We start from the raw sequence: 21,363 nt of genomic DNA, 5'->3' as shown, positions 1-21,363 counted from the left end.
TGTGCCCTCCGTGATCTTTCTTCACGAAGGCGCTGGTATAGAAGCGCCGTTCCTGCCCGTCCTATCTAGGGACATTCTGGGGCTTAACACCCTGTGGGCGCTTCCTCTGCGGATCGTTCAGATGATCGTGTCCTGGGATAGGATTCATCCGTTCTTTTCTAGGGAATTTCCCTGGGTTAGCCCTGGTTTTTGGAACGGGACGATCTTTCTTCTGGGGGTTTGTTTTTCCCACAAGATCGGCCACTATGGCTTTTCCTTTCTCCTGAGCGGGATTCGACAGGCCGGCTCCGGGATGTTGTCCCAGAGGAGGGATAGGGCTATTGTTGTTAGGTATGTCCATCCTGATAGGTGGGACAAGCGATTGTATTCCTGGAGGCGGAATGACTGAAGGATTGGCTGCCAATCCTTCGGCGGCAATGAAGTCCTGAAGAGCCAGGAAGGACTCTTGCATCTGGCGGGTGGCTTCTTTTTGTTCAATTATCCTGGCTTCTTGATCCAAGACCTACTATCTTAAGTGGACCACCTCTAGATTCTCCTGTTCAGCCTCCATATTCTTTTCTTCAGGATCGACGGGGTTCTCGGCCTCATGATCTTCGTATTCCCCTTCATCTTCATCATAGTAGCCTTCGTCATAATCACCCCCATCCCCGGAGTTCTAGGAGGCATCGGTAGAGGCCCCTAATAAGGTACATTCTCAAGTTGGTCTTGAAGAAATGTTTGATTGGGCAATGGTTCTCCATTGTTTGTTGTTGCTGGAGAGCAGGATCAAACACTGTATGTCTAGTGTTTACCATTTCTGCAGTTGGTTGTGATTGACTCAAGCTTCCTTCAGCTCTTACTGAGTTTTTCAAAAACTAGAAATATAATGAGAAATAAGAGATAGGAAGAAAGGATTGAAGATCAAAAAACATAATTTTTACATGGTTGGGGCGGTAATGAGCCTTAGTCCACGAGTCTCTTGTATTAGATTTTAGAGAGCTTTTGATAATGGAGTTTTCCGCACGTTTGAGAAGAGTAATTGCTTATAAGAGAAAATATGGGATCCCCACTACAGTGCACAACTTGTCCTATTTATAGGCAGTTAGGTGCAATGGGCTTAGGCTAGATTAATCCCGATGCAATAGGGATGTAATCATGGTTTACTCGCTAATGGAGTCATAATACAAAAGATATTGCTTAATAAAACATATTAATCAGGGCCCATTGGGTTGGCTTGGACAGAGCCAAGCCTTACAGCTACCAATAGTACATAACCTTAGACTGGTCCGTAGGGGCTTCTAAGGAGATCATGGGGACAGGATCTGTCAGAGTAATGGTAGTATTGTTTCCTAGGAATAGCATGTGTTTCGTGCGTAACCTCTTCTGCAGGTTAGTTAAGGAGATCAACCTTTGTGTTTCTTGGGGACATGTCAGCATCAGGGAAGATCAAACTTTCCCAATCCGGACGTCTGGTCCAGGTTCCTTTACTAATGTCCTGGTTCATTTTATTGGAGTCCTGGTTCGCTCACCAGGACAGGTTGATTCTTGACAAGGTCTATTCCCAGACTAGCGAGCCTGCTACCTCTATTGGTATCTCAGAGGATACAGATAGGTTGGGGCTGGGAAGATGAGTTGGACTTGCATCTTGGTCCCAGTTCCCTTGTTATGGTAGCACCCATCGAATATTGTTGGGCTCATTGACTATTGGGTCGTTAGGACTTTCTTCTTCCCTATTCCTCGGCCTCATGATGGGTCTGGATCTCTTTGAGGGAGCCTATGGACCTGTTGCGTCATGCCACGTGTCCCGAGGAGAAAACAGGGACAACAATATGCATATGGGTTAGGTCATTTAATGGGATGCTAGCTTCAGCAAGGTAGCTAGGCTAGTAAGTCACATTTGAACCTAGCCAGCAACTTGGTGGCTAATAGGACAATCAACCGGTGGGTGATTTTGCACCATATGATGTTGTGTGTGTGCGACACATGGGGAGTAGCCAACAATTGCTTAGGCAACTTATGGGTGAGAATGCAAGGTTTTTCCTATATATATGAGCAACGCGTCTACCTTATTTTAGAAAGAGAACCACCCATTGCAATTTATTTAATATGATTTGTATGCCTTTTTCATTTTAATATAAATAACTAGTACATTTGTTGAATATTTTTTTCTTTTCTTCAGATTACCTCAAAACCTAAAAAATACACCTATCACATTGGGTAATAATAGATTGATCTTAGTGGAAACACTTAGATTCGGGTGTTTTTAGTACTCTTTAGTACTCAAAGCGTGTTAAATGGTATGAGAGTTGGTAAAAAAAAAGTTTGTGTTGCTTGTGATTATGTCTAGTTCATCTACGACAAAAGTGGCAAAATTTTCAATAAAGAAGAAAGTCGATCTTAAAGATATAGTAACTGGTTTAGACACTGCTCTAAAGACCATGGATATGTATATTAATGGTTTGTACTCTCGCATTGGTGAAGTTGAAACATGGTGTAATAATTTGGAGGCCAAAGATGCGACTATACACAAAAACATCAAGGACCATGTGAAGGGCTAAGGTGATTCAATTCGTGTAAAAGTAGGTACAATACATGACCTTGTAGTCAAGGAATTGTGCACCATGCAAAAGACCCACCAATCTAAACCTATGGCAACGATGGATGAGTTTAAGGAAGTACATGCTGAAGTAGCCTTGTGTAATAAAGCAATGGCCTAGACCACACACTTTCATGAGCATTATAAGTTCAAAAGAAGAATACAACTTTTGTTTTGGGCTCCAACAATACTTTGAGGCAATGGGTGCCATTGATGACATGTTGAAGATCTCAATATTGGCCTTGTACCTCACTAATCTTGCTATACTTTGGTAGAGGTGTAAGCATGCCAATATTAGGTGTCAACTTTGCGTGATGCAAAGCTTTTACGATTTCAAAAGGGAATTGCAAAAGCAATTCTACCTTAAGAATGTTGAGGATGATGCAAAGAGCCAACTATAAAAGTTGAAGCAAGGGGTAGCATAAATGACTACGTGCAAGATTTCATTACTTTAATCCTTAAGATTCATTACCTCTCATACAAAGACTCATTTTACTTTCTTGATGGCTTGCAACCATGGGCTTGATTGGAGCTTTGACGATGGAATGTTAAGGATCTATCATCAATAATTGCTATTTCTGAGAGCTTGATGGACTATTCTAAGGATACAAATTCCTTTATTAGGTAGAAAGCCTATAAACAAGGAGAGAAATATGATGGCATAGCTAGCAGAAGTGGTAGCACTTTAGCATAAGAAATGAGAAGTCGATCTATGCTAGAGGGGGTGCCAAATGCTATGTGATGAGTGTGTGTTTGGGTTTTGAGGTTATTTTAAGCAATGATACACAAACATTCAACAAATGTAATGGTTATTTATATTAAATTGAAAAGGACTTAGAATTCATAAAAAATATATTACAAGGGGTGGTTCTCTCTTAATAAGGTAGAGGTGTTGCCTATATATGTAGAGTAAGCCTTGCATTCTTAGCAAAAAGTTTGTTAATTAGTTATTGGAAACTTCCCATGTGTGGCACATACACAATGCACATATGGTGCAAAAATTCCCACCAGTTGCTCTGGCTAGGTTTGAATGTGACTTGATAGCCTAGCCACCTTGCTAAAGATAGCATCCAATAACTAAGAGATCTTGTCAAATGACCCAACCCATGCGCACATCAATGCCTACTTGAATTCTCACTCATGTGTTCGTCAACACTCTCAAGTAGCTCTCCACCCAGTTTCTTTCCTTTGATGTGAGCTTTCCATAGCATCTCTGTTAGGAACGAGTTTCCTAATACGCAGCAGAATGGTGGTGGGGCACTACTACAAAATTGGGCTTTCCCGACACCCAACCACGACAATCAACTCTATTGACTGTCGTAGTTACTTAGCGGGACTCTACACCGACAGTTAAAATCTGTAGGCATAGAGACCAACGTCGACAGCTAATAACTGTCACCGTTGCTTTTGACTGTCGCTATTGACCCCAACGTCGACAGTTAATTTGCACTACAAGAAAAAATGCTTTTAATAACACCGAAAATGTGTTATCAAAACATACGATAACACTTTCGGATGTGTTAAGACCGACTATGTTATCGTAGGTCAGGGTACTTTACATAACACTTTATCAGTGTTATACAGATGTGTTATTGTACTGTCAACGATAACATAATTTCTGTGTTATTTTAATATATAGATAAGTGTTTAATTATGTTATTTATAGTCGATTATATAACATTTTTTTTGTGTTATACTACACTTTAGTATAACACATTTTTTGTGTTATACTACACTTTAGTATAACACAAGTGTTATATTAGCTTTGAGAAACATAATCTGTTTTTACTTACACAAAACTAAGAAAACATATATGAAAGTTGAAGCCAAATAAGGTAACATAAATAGATTTTTATTAATTACTCAAATGTAATTACAATATTTAGTCTACTAGTCTAGGCTTAAGAAATTATATTACAACATAATTTATGCCCAATTCTGATTCCTTTATCACTAAATACAAAACAAGAAATGTATACAAAAATTAGTGAAATACATTCTTCCATTCTAAAGGCCTCAACTACAAATGTTGTCAAGAATTGCTCCAAAGAAATCATCTCAATATACCTGCACATTGTAAAAAAAAATCCTTTTATTATTAAGAACATAAGACTTAAGCTAGTTTCCACCTGTAAGCATATACAGTTTAAATTAAATTTGTAATAACTCCAAAACTTGATGAAACAGCAGGGTATAGCAAGATGTACTACCATGCAAAACGACTGAAGCAACAAAACATGCAACTTAAAACAATAAGCTAAGAGATGAACGAAGAGAAAATTCCACTGCCAAACAGATTACTCTATCAATACCTAAAACTTAATGAAAATGAAAGAAACATTCAGCAGCATAATTCTAAAGCACAACAGAAGACTTTCTTCTATATACCTTGACAAGGGCTGATGAAAGTCATCTTTTTGTTGGTAGTTCGTCTTCTAACATGGTCATATCAGCCTATTAAGAAAGAAAAATCTAAGCATATGAATTTCCCACAAAACAAACAGTTAAATTCAGAAATGAAAGTGAATGAGAAACTCAGAGAGGATAAAGAATGAATGAACTGAACTTTATTGAAATATATTGAAGTGTTAAATAGAAAAAGAGAATACATCACTTATAATGAGCTAAAAATTAGAGTAAGACTAACAGATTCATAGAAAACCATAACAAATCTAGCAGCTACCACTTAATAGATAAAATTTGTAGTAATAATAACCTCAGAGTAGTCACTATCACAAGATTTCATTCTATAGTTGCTAAAATCATAAATGATGTTAAAGTGGTTACAAGATACTCTACAAAGATTACTTACAAGAGTCTCTATCAATTATGTTTTCATATTAAAAAATATGATTAAAATTGTTTCTTTTGTGTTTTATTTGATCATTTCATGACAATCTGTTTCAATACTTAACTATATATATACACATGTAAGACATGAATTATACTATGGAAAAAATAAAATAAAGGTAATCTGGCTTCAGATTACCCTAGGGATGTCGTCCACTTCCATAGTTATGAAGATTTAAAGTAACAATAGCTCTTACACTAGAGGAACACATAATTACAAAATGAGATTTATAGAATAAGCATTGTGCCTTTTTTCCAGCAGGGTACATTTACATCAAGATACAAATATCCAAATAACAATTTTAGTTCTAAACAATCATTGGTAATAGTCCGTAATCACAAGACTTTTCACATAATAAGATAACAAACCAGACCTTATTAGAAATTGGTCCTTGTGCCAGGTAAGGTTTCTCATTACGTAAATGATGAAAGCCGTAAGCCACCTTAGCATCCATTCCTGTAATATAGATCCAAAAAATAAGGAGGCTTGTGTAGAATGATAAAAAATACAGCCCTGGTCTGCTTCATATAAAACTAAGAGGGAGCGAACCCCACACACACACACATATACTAATACAGAATAATTATCAGCTCTTAGACAAGTCAAAAATCACACAAACATATCTATGCTAAAGTAATTATAAAATACTCCTTCATAACAAGTCTTTTTCTCAGGCAACTCCCCTTCAATCTCCAACCCCTGCATTTAAATACATTTCACCTATTTAGGTTAATTTGTTCACATGAAAATAAATAAATTTAATACTTCACATTTTACAAAGACTAACACAAAACATATTCTAACTTTAATATGCAGCACATCAAAGATTTCAAAACAAAGTTCATTTTCTTACAAGCAATTAAAAAAATAGCTTTAAAAAAAGTTAAATTTTCCATGTTTATATTGTTTTATATATCTTGACGATTAGAATAAATCTCTCTAGATACAAACACTAGAATGAAAACAGGAAAAAAAAACAATTAATTACATCAAAACTTCAAAAATCCCATCAACTAGCCTCTACAATTTTATTTTTCTGCATGAATTATAAGATTCAAAAGAATGATGCACAAGAAATTTCCTAATGTCACATCTAGCATTATACACAATCCAGAGCAGAGCAATAGATTATATGCTATAATGCTATATAGTCCACCTTCTCACTGATTATTCTTACTTAAAAAAAAACTTTTGTGAGGATTGAACAATATGAGAACCTAATATTTCATAGCAGAGCAACAGCACAGATATTAGGCCCAGAACGCAACCTGATCGTTATAACTTCGCTGCTAACATACCTGAATTTGAAACCAGTAACAGTGAATGAAAACGGGCATAGGCAGTGGAAAGAATATATCAGGAGTTAACTAATAACTATATGACAAAAACAGAAAATATAATTTGAACTCAAACAGTAAGAACTCCACTAATCCTATGTGTTGTTGTTACCGGAAGAACTTTATAGCAAGAATCGGACCCATCCCTGCTGCAACTATGAGCTGTAATAAAAAAAAAAGTAAAAATAGTTTCTATTAGAATATAAAACTGCAATGCCAACAATGGCCTTGACTTTGACTTCTCTATAATAGAATTTTCAGGTTACCAACGATCAGATGTTGCATCAAGGAAGAGATTAAATGAACCATAACAACGACAATTTGAAAAACAAATATAGCTCCAGTCAACTTGTCAATCATAGCATCCATAGCTGTAAGCTTTGGTTCAGGTATGCCCCTACTCATACCCAACTTGGTTTCATTGCCTGATAAAAATAAGAATAATTCACTATGTAAACTCGTTGAGATAACATTAATATATACGTATATTATGATATTCTAACATTACAGCATCAATCCTCTGGAAACTTCCATAACTAAAATTGGTCAGATTGCAGAGAAGGTACAAAATTTGTAGGCACTGAAGCCATCAACCACATGACAGCCTTTAAAGAGACATATATGTATAGATAGATAGATAGATAGATAGATAGAGAAAGAGAGAGATAAGAAGTAGAAGAAGAAGCATGACTCACTTAAATTTGTGATATTCCCATCAATCAGAAATACAAGTTTTATCAATTATTATTTCTTCAGATACAGTAGCAATTTTGGGAGGTACTAAGATATTTCCCTTGGCATATTGATGTTGATAATTAATATGAAAGTTGTCGACTTCACCAGCAGATGTCATGATTAAAGTACAAAGTTTCATACTTTATTCATATACTGCATAAGGTCACTTACCATTTATGAGAACTTCCCTGTTCTTATTGCTTCAAAACAAAACAAATATGTGCATGCATGAACAGAGAGGTATGCATTAAAATATGTCCTTGACAACTAGAATAAACAAACTTGCCTGTATAAACAGCTACTCCACATGCCCATTCGGTATTCCGCAAGTAACATGACTGAAGAATTGTGTTTTTAATGGTTAATGGGCACAGATCATTATCAATAAAAGGAGGAAACAACCGTAAATTTACATCAAATCTTCTAATGTCCTTGTCAGGAACAGGGCACTCAATCACACCCTGTAGAGAGAGAGAAATGCATCATCACTTATTAAAGTGAAATAAAACCCGATAGAAATCTTCATGGAAAGCTTACCTTGATTTTGTGCAAGACTTCTAGATCAATCCCCATGCAAGCTGAGGGAATAAACCTGGTCTTTAGATTAGTTTCACCATCTAGAGCAGAAGTCTGGAGGAAGTTACATTATCAAGTTCTTGACATGTTTAAGCAATTGTAAAGGTCAAAAGGAAAATAGTTACAGGATTACAGAAAAAGAAACACAGCCATTGCAATAATTCTATGATATAAGCATGATTATGAATGGAAATTTAATGTACTATAAAGTTTTTGCTTCTTTAGAAATGAATAATCTTCTAAGCATGCAAGCAACACCAAACAATGTCAGAGAAAAGAAACCCCGAAAGTGCAGAGGTTTAGGTACCCCTTGCGGATCAGATGTCCCAATGAAAACCAGATCACATGGCACTTCATCATTCTCTCGGAGCCATACTATATTACCCACATGAATATCCTGTGCTTGAACCTACAAGTGAATACGACCAGTCAGTTTGTCACAATAAAAGAAATGCAACCAAAGAGGAGTAAAGAAAAGAAATGTCTATACATGTTTCTTTATGCCCTGCCTCACAACCCAAACTTCTTTCTCATTCGCTTTCTTGTCTGAAAGAAATCTGTGGTAATCATCCCATGCCTCTTTTGTTGCAGAGATAACAAAAATGAAAATAAGTGGACCCCATGTACTGGCAGGATTTACTGGAGTAATAGGAGACCATAACTGAAGGCATGCTATTAGCAGAAAGTACTGATTCATGAAGCGGCTGAAAACATATTCCTGAACCTATCAATCATGTCATGTTCCTGAACAATAAAAACTTAAAAACACTAACCAACACATAGATACATACTACAAGTTTAGCATAAATAAATTTCTTATAGTTAAGAAAAACAGGAATGCTATAAAGTAAATTATAATAACAATTCAAATCGACTAAATTACCACAACCAATACTATATCAAGCAATCGATAACATCAAATCATAAATCACCTAAATTGTTCCCATAAATTCTTCGGTAGGAAGTTCAACAAATTATATTTTGTGTTCGAAATGCGATTGGCACAATACAGATCATGTGAAGATTCATCATCATTGATGTGGACGTAATGCTTCATTGTTGAATTAGAAGCATGTGACCATGCTCAGCTACTTGTGCCAAGTTAGCAACAAGGATACTAACGGTGTATAGAATCCTGTTACATGCCAAAGTTAGTACACCAGACATTTAAAAAAGAATAATATACAAGATTAGAAGGAATAATGTTTACATGTCAATTATAAAAGATATAAAAATGAAATTATACTTATTAACACACAACAGAGTGAGCTTGAAAGAAACTTAAACTGTCTAGTATAAGTATAACAATGAACTTTTTTCAACATTTTGATACAGCCTAGAATGTTAATAATGGCAAATATAATCTAAAGTTGATTTCTCACAACTAGGAGCTATATAAAATACCTTAGGTTCTGAAGTTGTAATCCTCATTGTAAGTAAAACTCTCTCTAAACTTCTGCTGACTTCATCTTCTGTTTTGCCATTAATTAATAGAAGCTGTCCTTTTGGCTCTGTCAAGTCAGAAAGCATAACATAAAGCAAATAATATATAATGAAAATTGATAATATTAAAGAGAGGGAAGAAACATATCCCTTACAGAGCTATGGAAGGCAACAAACTCAAATCATTAAATTAAGCAATAGAGCCAGGTAGAACACACCATAGCAAGTTAAAGTCATCTCTCTATTTAAGCCACGCAAGTCAATCTTTAGCCCCAATACTTTTTTGTTATTTTACCAATTACATAAAAGGGAATTGCAGAAAGAACTAAAAATTATGAAAGAAAAAAAACAGACACCAAAATAAAAAAATCAATCAAGTGAAAAAATTGATAAAGTATTTGGAGCAAGGTAATTATCTGAAACAACTAGAGACATTAAGGCCAAGTGTCAATCTCATTTCAGATAATCCACTCCATTCTCCTTTGTTCTGCTTCTTCAGTCCAAGAAACAAATTTTTCTGCTTAAATAATTAGGCTGCTTCAAACAATAAAATGAACAAAACACAAGTTAATAATCCAATTAGTTTGACTACCGGGTGAAACAAAATTGCAAGAAAGAGCAATCTGTATTGCAGTATTCTGCTTGTCACCAGTAAGCATCCAAAAATTGATTCCTGCTTTTCTTAATGCCTCTATTGTTTCTGGTACTCCATCCTGACAATTACAGTTTAAAATATCACAACTATCAGTATCTAGTACAATCCAAGCAATAGTATCCCTAATCTAACTATGTTTCCCCTTCTACTGAGCACTCTACAATTAGTAGAAAATATACACACATATATATGTTAGAAAAAAGTAATAAGTGCATTATGTCACCTGTAAACGGTCTTCTATTGCGGTAACCCCAAGGATCACAAGATCATGTTCTAATCTTTGACAGACCTCAGCTAGTCTCCACTGCACAGAGTAGTGAAGTAAAGGGAGTGGATAGACAAAAAACTCATGACATGTGAATGAGTTTGTGTGCTTTAGGTGTTTACCTCTCTATCAACCATTGTACTACTGGCCTCTTTAAACATCGAAGACCATTCCTGATACTCATCTTCCTCCAAAATACACCAAGCAAGACAAAGTGTACGAAGACCTAATTGAGCATATTGTTCCACAGCTTCAATAAATGTCCTTGTCTGCTGCCCTGAGGTACATTGGAAACCATCAAACACCAATACGAGCAATATGCATTAACCATATATTTCTAGACATCTAGTAGCATATATAGCAGTAAATAATTGAGAACTAATATACATGAGCAGATAAAAAGAATCAAAACCTACTCTGTGGGGGCTTATATTAAAATGAATTATAAAAAATCTATTAGTGCGAAGGTTTCAACAAGAAATATATCAATCCCCTGAGCCAAGAAACTCCAACATACTTCACCTTATAGGTGACTAAGAAAGGGAGGTCATTAAAAAGTACAATTAGATTTACCTGAACTTGCATACGGAAGAATTACTTCATCTGCACCCTTTGATAAAAGAATAATATTCCCATTTTGGCAATCCTTAACCACAAATGACATTCTTTTCCTATCCGAAGTAAACTCCAGAGTTTCCAAAACCTCATATCGAAGTGTAGAAGCATTGAACTTGATCTCTGTAATATATTGATCAATATCAAATAGCCAAACCTAAGATCAAAACAAAATATCCAAATAGAAAAGAACAAACCAGCGTACCAAGAATATTTCCACTTTTATTGAAGAAAACCATATGGAATTGAGCAGCAGCTTGGACAAGTGCATCCTCATCCTGGGACTGCGCCTTGTACATGATAGCACCACTTTTGCTACAAAGAGCAAAAGAAATATGCAAAGATCTGAATCCGTAAATAATTGCATTTATTTTTCTTTCATATCTCCTACATGCTATCACAATAAATGGTAGTCTTCTTAATCTATGGGAAAATCAAAAGATTGTAAAACCATCAAAAATAAAAAATAAAATACATATAGAAGCAAAATCACCTCTGTACTGGTATTACTGTATTACATATTGCCATTATTGTAAGGAATTGTATAACATAAGGAGAACCGCTTGCAACAACATTGAGCAACCTTGCATCTTTTTATCATAAAACAAAACTAATCAGAAAATAAAGTTAAATTATAATCCAAAACAGTCCTATAACTGTCAATGATATCAAATGAATGACAGAAATAAATTAGCTAATCACCAAGCCCATTTAAAACAAATACTACATTTTCTTTATTATTTGACTTTGAACCTACATATTAACACATGAGCAATTGAACTATGAACATAATTACATAGCCCAACATTCATAGGTCTTAAACAAATCATTCAGAGGTCCTGTTTGACATGGCTTTGAAACTTTTCCAGAGCCTAAATGTTACTTTTTTAAGTGTTTGGATGAATTTTTTTCTTTTTTTTCTCTTTTTTTTTGAGGAGTGCTTGGATGAATTTTCAAAAGTGTTTTATGAATTTTCAAACTCTACGAGGAAGTAAATGTCCATTAACTTCTTCATAAAGATCTTTTGAATAAATAAGGGAAGTTGTTTTCAGTTTTAATTTTCTTTTTAAAAAAAAAACTTAGATTACATATTTTATCCTTAGTCTAATTAATAAAATAAAATTAAATATAATAAAATATTTGTTGTGATTTAAAAAAAATAAAATAAAATAGACTATCCAAACCGTAATTGAAAAAAAAAAACTTAGGCCTTTTACTTCTCTTCTTCTACTATATAAAAGTAAAAGCAAATGATATGTCAAACGAGCACACTATATACAATAATATATGATCTCCATTACTTTTGCTTCATGCCAGATGCCAAATACAAGGGCATTCAGGCATGGGATGCCACAATAGATAATACCTCTCTAATTCACCAAGAATTGTTTCATCACTATTACTTTCTATAGTAACAATACTGAACATCAAGACCAAGAATCTTTGCAGCAGAATAAACCGCTAGGGCATATACACAAGGGAATTATCCCCAAAATACATTTTTTATGTAAGGTCAAATCAACACCAATTTACAACCCCAAATTTAGTTAATAACTACATAAGTTTAATAGAAATATTTGTTCAGAAAAACACCATACCTTTTAAGGCATCTCCTATCTCATTTCCATAGAAAATGCCACTGATACAGCACCTTCTAAAGATCATCTTATTTTCTGTTAGAGTACCAGTTTTGTCAGTCAAAATGTACTCAACCTGGCCCAAGTCCTCGCTGATTGCTGTACTGCCACATATTATATAAACCTCATATGCATATATTCAAAGGGGGGGGAAGCATTGACAATTACTACAATACCAATTACACTCACTTTGTTGCATGGGCTGGAGTAATAGTCTCATGGTCAATAATTTTATCATCCCAATCAATAAACTTTGCATACAAGCTCTTCACAAGGTCAAGGGACACCTGCCAAAGATATAACAGTTTACACTAGAGACTATCAACCGCTTTCAAACAGAGAAATTCTAACTTTTGTTAACAAAAGCATTGTTGTGTCTTTTATTCTTATAATGATTTATGTACCACAGTTTCTCACACATTTTTATACAGAAGGATACCTTAATTGATATGGGGATCATGTTTGAACAAAGTAGCTCAAAACGAAGTGGAATGACCAACAGTTCATACCATGGACCTTCGTCGGAATACTCGACATACCATTGCTGCAAATTGCATTTATCTAATATTTAGCCTATGTGCTTATAGTATATATACAGAGAGGAGGGGCGGACGGAGAAGGAAACCAATTTGCAGATTATTGAGGGACACTCTAAGAGAAAATTTTGTATTATATGTAAGGAAAATTGGACTGAATAAAATTACATAGAAAAAAATCAAACCATGCTTCAAAATTCACATCCATCTCAATTCGCTATGACCAGTTAATTCAGTCCAAGACACAAAGAAAGAAGAGAGCTGACAGAACCTGTTGGAGGAGTCCCTTCCTGCGCCGTTGCTAGTCAGAGAGAGCAAGCCGAGAGCCTGTTGGAGAAGTCGTCGTCGGTGGGTGCTCTGCTTCCTCCGCTGCTCGGCTTGCTGGACTGTCCGTTGCCGAGAAATATGGAGAGAGAGGGAAACAGAAAATCAAACAACCCATTAGATTTATTCCCAAATTAAGCTCGATTAGCATAAAAAACCAATGACCCAGATCAATAACACCTAAAACTATATATCCTTACCCAGCTTGCCAAGACCAAAGAGGAGTGAAACAACCCAACGAATGGAACCCTACTGACAGAGAGATAGAGAAAGACGAGAGAGAGATGGAGGAGATATGAGGGATGGAGGAGATGTGAGCTCAGATTTGAAGCAGGGATGATGAAACTGAAGATAAAGTTCAGACTTTGCTTAGCCGAAGAAGAAAATGGTGAGTCCGTGTGATTTTTTCTGAAAAAAAATGTATGAGTGGCGGGCTCCCAAAATATTACCGCCTTTTTATTTTGCTACATACATAACATTTACCATAACTCTTTTTCATTTCTATTATATTCATGTGTTATGGAAATGGGTATTTGGTGTAGTGTCGAGACCAATGCCGACAGTTAAAATGTGTCGCTATTGACCCCAACGCCAACAGTTAATTCTAGACCAGTGCTGATAGTTAAAATGTGTCGCTATTGAGCTCAACGCCGACAGTTAATTCGAGATCAATGCCGATAGTTAAAAGATGTCGCTAAACGTCGACAGTTAATTTGAGACCAATGCCGACAGTTAATAGGTGTCGCTATTGACCCCAACGCCGACAGTCATAAAATGTCGCCAAAATTCAAATAAAAAATTATAATTAATGAATAGTATAATTTTAAAAATATAAACTAAATTATGTAAATATATATTTATAAAAATTATGTATTTACTAAAAACTTTTAAAACTAGATTTTTTTGTTTCTAAATTTTTTATTTACTTTTGTATTTATAATCATTTTTATATCAAAATTTAAATTTATTATTCTTTAACATATTTATAAAATTAATTATATTATTAAATATATTATTCTTTAACACATTTATAAAAATTTGTATTAGTTAAAAAAGAGTTGTTTTTATTAATTGGAAAAATATTGTAAAAAATTTAATGAATAGTATAATTTTAAAAATAAACTAAATTATGTAAATATATATTTATAAAAATTATTAAAAACTTTTAAAACTAGATTTTTTTGTTTCTAAATTTTTAATATTATTATTTTTTGTATTTATATAATAATTTTTATATCATATTTAAACTACCCGGGTCGGCCCAGTGTACAAACAAATTTTTTTGTAACATATTTAAATTACCTTTAAATACGCGGATCCATTAATATACATACATTAATCATAAGCAAGTTAATAATAGAAATCATACCTCTTGAAGCCTATCAAGTGTTATTGTTATCTTTTCGTAATAAGAACGATCTTCCTATCCAAGCTGCTCCCAGGTACTCACACCAAGATCTTCCACAGCGTTCTCTGCACCTCAAGAAGTGTGTGGGCACTTAGAGAATGAATGATAATTTATTTGTGATTCTTCTTGATGTACTCAACACATGAGATCAAGAGAATAGGCCTGAGAATTGGTTCTTTATTTTTCAGGGAGAGAAAAGTATCGTTCTATTTTTCACAGAGTGAATTAGACTTAGTTGTCTGAGTTATCTTTATATTTTTTGATTAGTCATACTTAAAAGAAAATATTCAAATTTAAAAAATAAATTTGTAACCAACTTACAATTTATTAATTAATTATTTTATTAATGAAAATATCCAAAAACTAATTTTTTGAATTATCCATTGATTAAGTAATTAAATAAATAAAAATAAAAAGCATATCCCTAAAAAAATAGCAGTACGCGCCACTGTGTGTGCACGTGTACCACTCCTATTTTAGGAATATTTTATTTTTCTATTTTTATTTAATTATTTATATTCAAACTACTTTGTGAGATAAAAATCGAACAACCTGATAACTAATTCAAATTTAAATTAAATATATTTTTAACTAATTATCAAATATAATTAATTATTTAAATAAATATTAATCTTCTAAATTCAAATCCAATTTGAACTTATCAGATTATTATCTCCCACTCAAATAAAGATATTTAATTAATTCTACCAATTAATTAAATCCAATATTTTCGAAAATAAATATTTAATTTATTATAATTTCGAAACTTATAATTAATTAATTATTTAATATAATTTCAAAAATTATACAATAATTAAATATTAATTAATTTTTTTAATTATAACTAATTTGTAATTAATTAATTAATCACTATTATCATATAATTGCATATTTGGCCCGAAGAACAAATTTCTTCTTAAATATGTCTTTAAACTATTTTTCCTTTCATACCAACTCTTACCTTGAATAGTGTTGATAGAGTCGCTGTGGGGACCTATGGACCTATAATTCCAAGCTCCAATAAATTTGAGATTATTAATTAAACTCTTTAATTAAATAATCTTAATTTATTAATCCCATGATTTATTCTACTTTAAAAATGAGACTGCACTCTTGTAATTATAGACATTTCATTTACTGAGTACTTTATAGTTATAAAGCATCCATTGATATAATCATTGCATACAAATTGGCCCTTTAATAATGGTTCATAATTAATTAGGAATAAAATTACTGTTTTACCCTATTAATTATCTCTTGTTTCCTTAAGTACCATTGACTTTACTAGTGAATGTTAATTCATAACTAAATTATGAATTTGAGCTCAATAACCATTCAGTCCCAAAAGTCAACCCTTAAGAGAATCGTTATTCAATCTCTTGCGAGAAGGCATAGATTCCATATCTGTATACTATGTCCCCAGCCATCTACATTAATGAGTTCCCAAAATAAAAGTTTCTAGCCTGATCATTCTGACAGACCCTAACGAGTGAATCAAAGAACTCATATAACATAAACAGGAGTTCATAGTAACTTCAGGATTAAGATCTATTTGTATATGATCATCAATTGATATATTTAATTAATACTTCGAAACGGTATTTAACTAAGTATTAATAAACATATCTGGTTCAGTTCTATATATTCTCTAATATATAAAGCACCTCCACTAAAGTGTCCTACCACACTAGTGATCCGTATCTAGATCACATGTATTCATAATACTAGTGGACCGTACTTGCAGTAACTAATCTAAAGATTCCATAACTTTATTTTACTGCGAACTATTCAAGTTCATTTATCTCAAACACAATCCCCCCGTACCAATACGTGTTTGAGATCACATATATGAACTTAGGAATTTTTCTGTTATTTACATAATATTATCACAGAATAATATAGTCCATAAAATATATGCATAACAAATTCAATTTATTTATTTATTTCATAAAACAATGTCTACTACAAATGCTTTCAGGACACAATTCCCAACAATCTCTCACTTGCCCTAAAGAAAATGAGGCTTCTCTCTCATTCCCATGTTTCTTACATGCTCTTTAAAAGATGTTATGGATGATGTCTTTATGAAAGGATATGCAAGATTATGCTCTGAAGCTATCTTCATAACTGCAACATCTCCTCGATGAACTATCTCTCTAAGCAAATGATACTTCCTCTCGATGTGCTTTCCCCTCTTGTAACTCCATGGTTCATTTGATTTAGCTACTACCCCATTATTGTCACAGTATAGGACTAGTGGCTTATCCACATCTGGTACAACTTCCAGATCGGAATAGAACTTTTTGAGCCACACAACCTCCTTAGCTACTTCACAAGCCGCTATATACTCGACTTCCATGGTGGAATCTGCAATGCTAGTTTGTTTAATACTTTGCTAGACTACCGCTCCTCCTCCAAAAGTAAACACTGGTCCAGAAGTCAATTTCTAACTATCTTTGTCTTATTGAAAATCAGAATCAGTGTAACCAGTGGGGTTCAAGTCTCCACCTGAATATGCAAGCATATAATCTCTAGTATTTCTACGATACTTGAGAATATTCTTCACTACAATCCAATGACTCAGTCCAGGATTGGATTGATAACAGTTGACTATCCCTACTGCATAACAAATATCAAGTCTTGTACACAGCATGGCGTACATCAGACTGCCTACCGCTGAGGCATAGGGATATTGTCTCATGTCTTCCTCTTCCTGGGATGTTTTGGGACACTGCTCCTTGGAAAGGAATACTCTAGAATGGGTTGGAATATCACCTTTTTTGGAGTTTTGCATATTAAAGCGTTCTAGCACCTTATCAATATAAGTTGCTTGAGATAGTGCCAAAGTTTTGTTCTATCTATCTCTAAGAATCTTAATGCCCAAAACATACTTGGCTTCTCCCAAATCTTTCATTTGGAATTGTTCATCTAACCAGTTCTTTACCTTTGATAATTATGTTACGTCATTCCCAATCAGTAATATATCATCAACGTAAAGAATGAGGAATACTACTATACAATGTTTGATCCGTTTATAGACACAAGGTTTGTCAACGTTTTGTTCAAAACCAAACATTTTAATTGTGTCATCAAATCTAAGATTCCAAGATCTAGAAGCTTGTTTGAGTCCATAAATGGACCTAAGAATAGCTTGCAAACCTTTTGCCCTTGACCTTTTAATTCGAACCCTTCAGAAAAGTTGTTTTGACATCCATTTGCCAAATCTCATAATCCATGCACGCAGCTATGGACAAGAGTATACGAATGGATTATAGCATGGCTACAGGAGAAAAGGTTTCTTCATAGTCAACCTCTTCTTTCTGTGTGTAACCTTTGGCTACAAGCCTTGCTTTGAAAGTCTCTACTTTCCCATCCGCTCCTCTTTTCTTCTTGAATATCCACTTGCAACCAATGGGTTTGATATTCTCAGGTGGATCTTCAAGAACCCAGACAGAATTGGAATCATCGATTCCATTTCTTGGTTCATGGCTTCTTGCCATTTGTCCTTGTGAGAATCATTCATTGCATTCTTTAAATGTCAATGGATCATCTTTGTTTGTGTCAAACACAAGCATTTGAACTTCGTTTCACAGCGTTTGGGTTGCTTATTAACCCTCCCACTACGACGAGGTTCTCTATTATTCTGACTAGAACTAGCAGTTTCCTCTTGCCGTTTTTCACTGGTTGTTGCTGGTGACTTTGCAAATTCATTCGAGACCATCTCCTCGAGAACAACCTTACTGCGAGGTTTGTGGTTATTAACATAGTCCTGTTCAAGAAAAGTTGCATTTGTCGATACAAGTGTTTTGTTTTATTTTGGACTATAGAAAATTCCACCTCTAGTGTCTTTGGAATATCCCACAAACATGCACACTTCAGAGCGTGAATCCAACTTTCTGGTCTTTCCTTTAAGCACGTGTGCAAGACACCCCTAAATTCGAAAATGGTGTAAACTAGGTTTATAACCATTCCATAATTCTATGGGTGTCTTTTGGATAGACTTAGATGGAACAATATTCAATATGTATAGAGCACATTGAATCGCATAGCCCCAGAATGATTATGGTAATGATGAGAAACTCATCATTGATCTAACCATATCTAACAACGTTCTGTTCCGTCTTTCTAAAACACCATTTTGTTGTCACGTTCCAGGTGCTGTGAGTTGGGATTGAATGCCATGCTCACGTAGATGGTCCTCAAATTCAAAATCTGAGTACTCTCCTCCTCGATCAGATCGAAGAGCTTTTAGTGATTTACCTAATTGCTTTTCAACCTCTGCTTGAAATTCTTTGAACTTTCCAAAAGTTTCAGATTTTCTTTGCATTAAGTATAGGTAACCATATCTTGAATAATCGTCAATGAAAGTGACGGAGTATTCATAACCTCCTCTTGCTTGTACATTAAGTGGACCGCAAACATCCGTATGTACTAGCTAAAGTGGTTCTATGGCTCTTGAAACTTTAGCAGAGAAAGGTCTCTTGGTCATTTTGCCTTCTAGACAGGATTCGCAAACAGGGGGATATCCAATAGATAGTTCTCTTAAAGGAACATCCTTTACAAGCCTATTTATTATGTCTAGACCAATATGGCCCAATCTCAAGTGCCACAGATATGTTTCACTATCGGAATCAGTCTTTTGTTGTTTAATAGATCTAGGATTAGCTGTTTTAAATAATTCATAATTATAAACAAATTTCTCTTTAACTTGTAGTTTATAAAGCCCATTGATAGATTTTGCAAAAAATATCTTAAAACCATATCTTGAAATAACAATTGAATTATAATTAAAAGAAATTTTAAAATTTTGTTCATGCAACATAGGAACAGAAATTAAGTTTCTAGAAAATCCAGGAATATAATAAACATTTTCTAAAACAAGAAATTTATTCTTCTCAAATTCTAAATGGGCTATTCCAACTGCTGCTGCAGAGACAATCTAACCACTGCCTACCCTCATAGTCACCTCTCCATCAGCAAGCTTTCTTGTCGAACTAAGAATCTGTAGAGAAAACAAGCATGGTTAGTGGCTCCTGAATCTACTATCCAGGATGAGAAATTGTCTTCCACTAAACAAGCTTCTAGCACAAGTAAATCAAATTTACCTTTCTTTTTCTCTTTGAGTTCAGCGAGATACTTTGGACAGTTTCTCTTCCAGTGACCATCTTCTCCACAGTGAAAGCAAGTCCCGTTTGGGGTCTTCTTTTTGGAGTTTTTAGTGTTCTTGTTCTCTTTGCCTTTGGATGAATTTTTAGGCTTCTTTGTATTCTTATCTTTCTCCTTGTCCTTGCCATTTCCATTTTTCCTCTTTTTGGTTTTAACCTTTGAAGAGGATGGGTTAGAATCAGCAACATTTGCTTCTCCCTCTTTCTCAGAACCTTTGTTAAGAGATTCATAAGTTTGCAACTCATTCAACAGTTGTGTCATGTTATATGATAATTTGTTCATGGCATAATTTGTTGTGAAACCTTTAAAAGCTGGGGAAAACGATTCAAGTATAATGCTTACTTGAGCCCTTTCATGATTTCCCCATGGATAATGGCATCATGCATTATATTGATCATGTCTAATACATGTTCTCTCACAAAAACTCCTTTCTTCATTTTCTTGGTCATGTAGGATCTGGTGGCCTCATGCCTACACTGGTCTAACTGCTGTCCAAACATATCTTGAAGGGTATCCCAAATCTCATAATCATTTTCAGTGTTCTCAAACCTCTTTCTGAGCACATTGCTCATACTCGCAAGCATATAACACTTTTCTTTGTTGTTTGATAAGATCCAATTATCAAACTTTTCCCTTGCAGTTTTGGCAGCAGTAGCGGGAGGGACTTCAAGACATTCCTCAGTCAAGACAAATTTGTGGTTCTCACATATCAATACAATGTTCAAGTTTGATATCCATTTCATGTAGTTTTCACCAATCAACTTTTCATTAGCAAGTAAAGAAGATACAGGATTTGAGCTAGACATAATTGCTAAAAATAAATAAATAAACAAAATAAATTTATGCATATACTAAATATCAGTCATTTTTGGAATAGTAAATGTGATGCATGAATGTAAAAATTAAATAACACATAAAAAATAATTACTAATTCAACGATTAATTAATTTGAACATTAATGGACCAGCCTTAGGGTAGGTCAGACTAATTCCAAATTAATTTTGAGACAAGTTCTCAAATTTATAAGTGAAAACTTAAATCAATATTTCTCTTTTGACTTATAAACAACCGATTGTTTGGTCAAGAATACACTAGTCCACTCGAAAGCCTAATGTACATTGTGAGTGTAACCCATTATTTTAGATCAATGACTTAACTCAAGAGTGTGCCTTAGAGTCAGTCAAACTTGCAATACATCATTAAATTCTATTCTTGAAAAAGAAGTTTGCATTGAGAATAA

The 21,363-nt window shown here is 34.2% G+C and overlaps 2 protein-coding genes and 1 long non-coding RNA gene across 3 annotated transcripts; all 3 read right to left on the bottom strand.

Moving 5' to 3' along the window:
- Positions 1 to 4,411: 4,411 nt before the first annotated feature.
- On the bottom strand, positions 4,412 to 5,237 carry LOC133783969 (uncharacterized). The gene is made up of 2 exons (XR_009871052.1): positions 4,964 to 5,237; positions 4,412 to 4,642 (listed from the first exon to the last, which is right to left on the bottom strand). It is a non-coding gene; the product is annotated as an uncharacterized LOC133783969 (long non-coding RNA).
- Positions 5,238 to 6,902: 1,665 nt separating this feature from the next.
- Positions 6,903 to 8,209, bottom strand: LOC133783968 (phospholipid-transporting ATPase 2-like). Its single transcript, XM_062223535.1, has 3 exons — positions 8,036 to 8,209; positions 7,785 to 7,959; positions 6,903 to 7,188 (listed from the first exon to the last, which is right to left on the bottom strand). The coding sequence occupies exons 1-3, from the start codon at positions 8,069 to 8,071 to the stop codon at positions 7,007 to 7,009; spliced, it is 393 nt and encodes a 130-aa protein (XP_062079519.1). The 5' UTR covers positions 8,072 to 8,209; the 3' UTR covers positions 6,903 to 7,006.
- A 558-nt stretch (positions 8,210 to 8,767) lies between these two features.
- Positions 8,768 to 13,433, bottom strand: LOC133784992 (phospholipid-transporting ATPase 2-like). Its single transcript, XM_062224253.1, has 12 exons — positions 13,428 to 13,433; positions 13,129 to 13,233; positions 12,879 to 12,976; positions 12,651 to 12,793; positions 11,546 to 11,642; positions 11,258 to 11,367; positions 11,011 to 11,175; positions 10,560 to 10,714; positions 10,396 to 10,476; positions 10,110 to 10,230; positions 9,479 to 9,585; positions 8,768 to 8,818 (listed from the first exon to the last, which is right to left on the bottom strand). Exons 1-12 carry the CDS (start codon positions 13,431 to 13,433, stop codon positions 8,768 to 8,770), a joined length of 1,239 nt encoding a protein of 412 aa, XP_062080237.1.
- Between the last annotated feature and the right edge of the window lie 7,930 nt (positions 13,434 to 21,363).

Source organism: Humulus lupulus, chromosome 6 (genome assembly GCF_963169125.1).
Source record: "Humulus lupulus chromosome 6, drHumLupu1.1, whole genome shotgun sequence".
Taxonomy (NCBI): domain Eukaryota; kingdom Viridiplantae; phylum Streptophyta; class Magnoliopsida; order Rosales; family Cannabaceae; genus Humulus; species Humulus lupulus.
This window is presented reverse-complemented; position numbering and strand designations above follow the sequence as displayed.